Below are 5,696 nucleotides of genomic sequence, written 5' to 3'. Positions count from 1 at the left end.
GAAGCAAAGAAAATTCTAACCCATAGGAATAGAGATCTACAGGATCGATTGCTCTGATACCATGAAAGAATTGATGAGAGTAAAGACACACAATGTGTTAAAGGAAAAATTAATATTAGACTCTCATGATCATAATGTTACAACTTATATTCTCTTATATACACAAGAGATTTCCTAAACTAAGATAATGTAAATGTAAATAATATATTTAGATAATTGCAAATATTTTTAAATTATATCTTCTAGATTTTTCTCAATCTTCATAATTTACATATATTCTTAGGTTTGTCATCTCCACCGTCGATCTGGGTTGATCTCTGATTCCCTATATCCCAATACTATCGCTTCCTTTTTTCCGGTGAGTGAAAACTATCGCTTCCTGTGCTACATCTTTTAATCGTAAAAAAATGGGAAAAACAATCGATAAGCTTTATTGTATATTAACTTTAGAATTGGAAAGGATTTTTAAAAAATTATTAGCTCCTAGTCCTCCTACCTACACACTACACCGATGAGGTAAGCGCGTGGTTCCTTCTTTTTGTATAATATTATTTTTTGGAAATTTGGATTCGATTTAAGGCTAGAGTGATGATCCAGGGTTCTTTTCTCTGTCGCCCGATTCATTGAACTAACTGCGTTGAGAAATTTAGATAGTTTGCGTTTTGATTTTTTTTTTCATCTAAATTGTTGCCTTATTTACTGAAAAGCCAACAAAATTTACATCTGGAGCTTTCCTCGATCATGAGTTCATCTGACATCTTGATCATCTCGAAACAAATGGCTTCAATGTCGATGACTGACCATGTTCGTGTTCTCCGTCATAACAAGAGATTACCACAGTCTAGATATTCCCCATACACTTTAAGGTCAGACTCAGTGATCTTTTATTATTCCCTTTTGGTTTGATCTTACAAAAAGTGAAAAGGTCAATTTGTGCAGGACTAAGGAGAAGCAGAAAGAGGAGGCTGTACGACTCGGAGTTGAGCTCTCTCTCTTTGTGGCTGAAGCAATGTTTTTATTATCTGATGACATACGTTCTATGTTAGTCTTCTGTTTTTGGCTATTCAAGTATGCTGGAAAAAAGAAAATTTGACGGACCCGTTCTAGGAAGAGTGTTTCATGTTATACAATATGTTTTTGAAACATACATCAAACCAAAGAATGGAGTCCATCAAGATGGTGGCAAATCAATTCAATGGGAACAGTTCAAAACGTCTTCCTACTATTTTTCTATTGGAATCAGAGTTTTGACTCGCATTGTTTCGGTTCTTGAAGCTGGTGCCTTCGTGAAACCGTCTGGTTTAAAACACTACAACCAAGAGCTTACAAAGCTAGAGGAAAATTTTAGGTCCATCAAGGATGTATCAGAGGCGAATGGATTTGCGAGAGAAGCTATAGAGTCTAACATTTTTCACATTTGGAAGTCTCTCTTTGAAACGACACAGGATATGATAAGCCCTAATAAGGCTATAGTTATTGAGCTGTTTAGGCCTCTTTTGAACGAAGAAAGTCGTGATGCTTGCTCTCGTCTTCTTACTTCTTTACACATATGAATCAGATTTCATAGATTGGCAGATTCTATATAAAGACAGAGTCTATGAGTAGAAGAAATTAAGGTTGTATAGCATAAAGAGACTTGAAAGGCGTTGAAGCTCTACATTAGGAAGCATCATTGAGTATTGTTTAAAGTGTATATCAGATTCCTTTACGTTTTCCATTGAGAGTCACTTTGTCTTTTATCCAAAATCACAAAACCTCACCATGTTCTCTCTAGTCTTTACCAATCAAAGGACTACAAGTTCACATTTTTGGTAGTACCTCTTGGGATACTAAAGAGTTTAGCCGATCATCACCAAGAAAAGGGACTTCAAGTTTGGGCAGCTCTCAAGAAATTAAGGTTGGTACTTGGTAACCATTAAAAATCAAATTGCAAAGCTTGACACGCAGACGGAACATGCAAACTAATTAAGCTGAGGCAGAAAGAAAAATAATGTGGGTAAGAAACTTTCATATATAATTTTTAAAAAAATTGTACACAACCAATACTGGTATTGGCATATATACCTTAAAAATGTCTCTACATATTGTCATATCGCCGATCTTTGAAACTCTTGCGGATGCTACTGCTCCTCAATGAAAATCCTGCTTCATCAAAATTGTCCAACCAAAGGCGAAAGATATATTTAACTTGGCATCAGAATGCAATCTGTTAGTGACAAAGCTTTGTGATGATTTATCATTTACAATTTACAATTTGCAATTCACAGTTTTTGTTTTTAATTATTAAAAATACATTAAAAAGTTAAGAAACTCTACTTTGAAAAAAAAAAAAAAAACAAGAAAGAATCTAGAAAATTATTTTTTTAGAAAGCTGAGGGAGTTCTCTGATATTTTCAGGATGGAGTGAATGTGAATTTGACACTAGTTTCACTTTTCAAGTAGTTTATAACTTTATAGGGGGTTTTAAGAATTGAAATTGTTTTGGATGCCATAGTTCTTTTACATTGTGTTGTAATTGAAATTGGGATTGATTTTATTTTCGGACATTGTAATCTATAAATTCTAAAATCTAAACATTTTAAACTTGTTTTTAACAATCCCATTTACATTTTCTTATCCCATATCACGGATTAAGTATATATTCTTATCCTGTTAATGATTAATCGAACATTACTCACCCTCAATATTTTCTTGTTAAGTCAATGATCAGTAGAGTCAAGCATATGTCGGTTCCCCAAAGTATCCACTATCCAGCACCGCACCGATTCAAGTTGCCCTTGGATTTTTGATAGCCATCTATTTTAATATCGCTAGAAATAGCATATTATCTGCATTTGTGTGTGTGGCTGTCATCGAAGGAGATAGTTTGACCTCGATCTTTCAACTTTCAACTCTCAATATGTTTCCATTGTGTATTACTCATCTTTGAATATACGCAGTTGAAAAAATTAGAAACAAAAGATTTTTATCACTTATATATTTTTCTTTTCGAATATCTTTTGATTACACGGTCAAACTAAAACGAGTGAAGTCTAACAACGCGCATATAAATATATAAATATTGCACTTCGGTTTGCATTGAAAAATATAATATCAATCTGCTTCGTCAGTTTTTCAAAAGGGTTTACAATCAATTGTAGTACTAAGCATTTCACAAAAGCCTTTCACAAAAGCAGATAAAGATGTCAAACCGTTCATCAAGTAGAAGCCGTTCAATAAGTAGAGGTCGTGCATCGAGCAGAAGAATGCCAAGTAGTACATCAAACCTAAGGATATCAATCCGTTCATCAAGCAGAAGAAGGTCAAGTGGTTCATCTAGCAGAAGTCGTTCATCACGCATAAGAATCTCAAACCGTTCATTAAGCAGAAGTCATTCATCAAGCATAAGAATCTCACACCGTTCATCAAGCAGAAGAAGGCCAAGTCGTTCACCAAGTAGAAGTAGGTCAAACAGTGCATCAAGCATAAGAATCTCACACCGTTCATCAAGCCGAAGGAGGTCAAGCCGTTCATCAAGCAGGAGAAGGTCAAGCCGCTCACCAAGTAGAAGCAGGTCAAACAGTGCATCAAGCAGGACAAGATCAAGTTCACCAAGCAGAGGAATGTATCACGCACAAGTACTAGAACGTCAAGCATTTTATCAAGAAAAACAATACGGTCAATACCAGCCCGTATATCAAGCGGAAGAAGGTCAAGCCTTGACGAAGAAGGTCAAAACAAAGTTATTTTTAATTTATTTTGACAAATATTTTCTTCAAAAATAGTGCTAATTTTTCTTAAGTGATGCAGTCAACTTCAGCTACTATAGAAGGGTCGTTGAAGATATCGGAGGACGGGATAAATATAAGCAACTATATTCTGATAATCTTGATTGTAAGGGTTTTTTTTTTGTTTTAATAACTTTTTAGTTTTATGTAGTATTATTTTACAAATATTTAACTAAATAGTTCATTTTCCCTTGCAGTTAATGTTGGCAGCCATCATGGCTTATATAATTTACTAGATGTTGTGCCCAATGCGGGCCACGACCCTCCGTGAGTTGTGAAAGTTTTTAGCAAGTATTCCGTTTAAAGTTTTGTTAAACAATGTAATTGCAATATTTGAAATATTGATGATATTTTTGAGTTTTTCAATACATGTTTATTGTATATATTTATAACTACGTACGTAAAGCTTTTTGAGTTCAAATGAGTTTTTTTTGGAAAATTTGTTAGAAATGTTGTTTTTAGGTATTCTTTTTCAAAAATACTTTTTCGGAATATTTTTATTTTTATCATATTTTACATAATTACAATATGTTAAGTTTATTTTTTTTTTTTTAAATTTTAGGTTTGGATATTCTATTTTACATTTAGTGTACAGTTTTAGGGAATCAATGTCCATAAAACCATAATTTGTAAAAGAAAGAGCTAGTATGCCAACGTTTTGTTTTTAATTTATTTTAAATAAAAAAAAATACAGAAAATACTAAAACTTCTTACTCTATTCATTCAATCTAATCTAATGACTTTAAATACGTTATTTTCAGTTTCAACCAAATGAAACAAAATCAGATCTAGAACAAAGAAGAAAATGACGAAATCGAGAGAGATAAACGTGAAATCAAACGAATGAGTGAAGAAAGGTGATTAGATCCTAGTCGTTGATGGATCTGTGTTGGCTTCAGATCCAGTGAAAAACGGCTTGTTGGATTTTGCGACGGATCTGTTAAGGGGATGTAGTTTCTAAATAGAAGACGAGGAAGCGGTGAAAAGGAGTAGTGAAGGTTGACAACGGAGGATGCAGTGAAAAGGAGTAGTGAAGGTTGACGATGGAGGAGTAGTGGAAGGTTGACAACGAACAATCGGCAATTACAACATTGAATGAAGCAAAAAGAAACGAATTAGTGAGCCTGGCGGTGCTAGGGTTTAGAATTGTAAAAGTTGCATCTGCAACATTTGTACCATTTTGTACCAGTTGTCCTATTATATCTTTATTGTACCAATTGTCCTATTTATCACTCGGTTGTACCCAGTTGTCCTATTATATCTCAGTTGTACCGTTGGTCATATTATATCAAAGTTGTAACATTTGTATTAATAGTCCTGTTTTTTTTTTTTGTCAAACCACTTGCATTTCATTAATAGTCAACCGAGTAAGAGTTCATACAAGCAAAGGGAAGAACATTCCCTACAAGGGCAGTTGTAACACCCCGCTCCCATGGTACGTATCATGGTACACGCGGTACATGACACGGTACGTATAATGGTACGTGTCACGGTACGTCCGACAGGGATGATCGATATACCCGAGAAGGACGATCGGTATGTCCGATAGGGACAACCAGTACATCCGAGAAAGACGATCGGAACGTCCAACAAGGACGATGGGTCCAACAGTAAAGGTTGGGATCAGGAAGGATCGGGACGTGTCCGGAAGGATCCGGACGTATCCAGAAGAATCCGGACGTATCCGGAAGAATCGGGACGACTAAATCGAAATGGTGAAGATATTGGAAATATTGCCGAGAGAGTAAGTATAGATGGTCAGTGACGTGATGGTCCATGCGCGGACTATCGACCCAATGGTTATTCTGCGAGAATTGGCTCGAGTGGCTACGGACAGAAAAGGAAATGTCGCGCATTACTGATTAAAGGAAATTATCGGCTAAGTGACGTGGAAAAAGGAAAGAGTTGATCGGACCGGTTAATGGGCTA

At 35.3% G+C, this 5,696-nt stretch overlaps 2 protein-coding genes across 5 annotated transcripts; both read left to right on the top strand.

Annotated features, from left to right (window-relative positions):
* LOC104742040 lies at positions 369-1,713 on the top strand. The gene is made up of 4 exons (XM_019235868.1): positions 369-516; positions 708-866; positions 940-1,034; positions 1,114-1,713. Exons 1-4 carry the CDS (start codon positions 512-514, stop codon positions 1,551-1,553), a joined length of 699 nt encoding a protein of 232 aa, XP_019091413.1. The 5' UTR covers positions 369-511; the 3' UTR covers positions 1,554-1,713.
* Positions 3,072-5,079, top strand: LOC104742039 (pre-mRNA-splicing factor CWC21-like). Of its 4 annotated transcripts, none has more exons than XR_760415.2 (3): positions 3,072-3,873; positions 3,965-4,034; positions 4,529-5,079. XR_760415.2 is itself a non-coding variant. In XM_010463001.2 (3 exons), the coding sequence occupies exons 1-3, from the start codon at positions 3,183-3,185 to the stop codon at positions 4,574-4,576; spliced, it is 660 nt and encodes a 219-aa protein (XP_010461303.1). In that variant the 5' UTR covers positions 3,074-3,182; the 3' UTR covers positions 4,577-5,079. The 4 variants fall into 4 exon arrangements, 2 of the variants coding, with proteins under 2 accessions (XP_010461303.1, XP_010461304.1); XR_760414.2 differs by having other exon boundaries at positions 3,965-4,087; XM_010463001.2 differs by lacking the exon at positions 3,965-4,034 and having other exon boundaries at positions 3,074-3,710; positions 3,790-3,873.

This window comes from Camelina sativa, chromosome 14, assembly GCF_000633955.1.
Source record: "Camelina sativa cultivar DH55 chromosome 14, Cs, whole genome shotgun sequence".
Classification (NCBI taxonomy): domain Eukaryota; kingdom Viridiplantae; phylum Streptophyta; class Magnoliopsida; order Brassicales; family Brassicaceae; genus Camelina; species Camelina sativa.
The sequence above is the reverse complement of the archived record's forward strand: the minus strand, read 5'-3'. Positions and strand labels throughout refer to the sequence as shown.

Coding starts and splice junctions, on each gene's coding strand:
- LOC104742040 (XM_019235868.1), top strand. Junction 867..939: donor TATTCCCCATACACTTTAAG/GTCAGACTCAGT, acceptor CAATTTGTGCAG/GACTAAGGAGAAGCAGAAAG. Junction 1,035..1,113: donor TTTATTATCTGATGACATAC/GTTCTATGTTAG, acceptor TTCTAGGAAGAG/TGTTTCATGTTATACAATAT.
- LOC104742039 (XM_010463001.2), top strand. CDS start 3,183: ATGTCAAACCGTTCATCAAGTAGAAGCCGTTCAATAAGTAGAGGTCGT. Junction 3,711..3,789: donor GTCAAGCCTTGACGAAGAAG/GTCAAAACAAAG, acceptor TAAGTGATGCAG/TCAACTTCAGCTACTATAGA. Junction 3,874..4,528: donor ATATTCTGATAATCTTGATT/GTAAGGGTTTTT, acceptor CGTTATTTTCAG/TTTCAACCAAATGAAACAAA.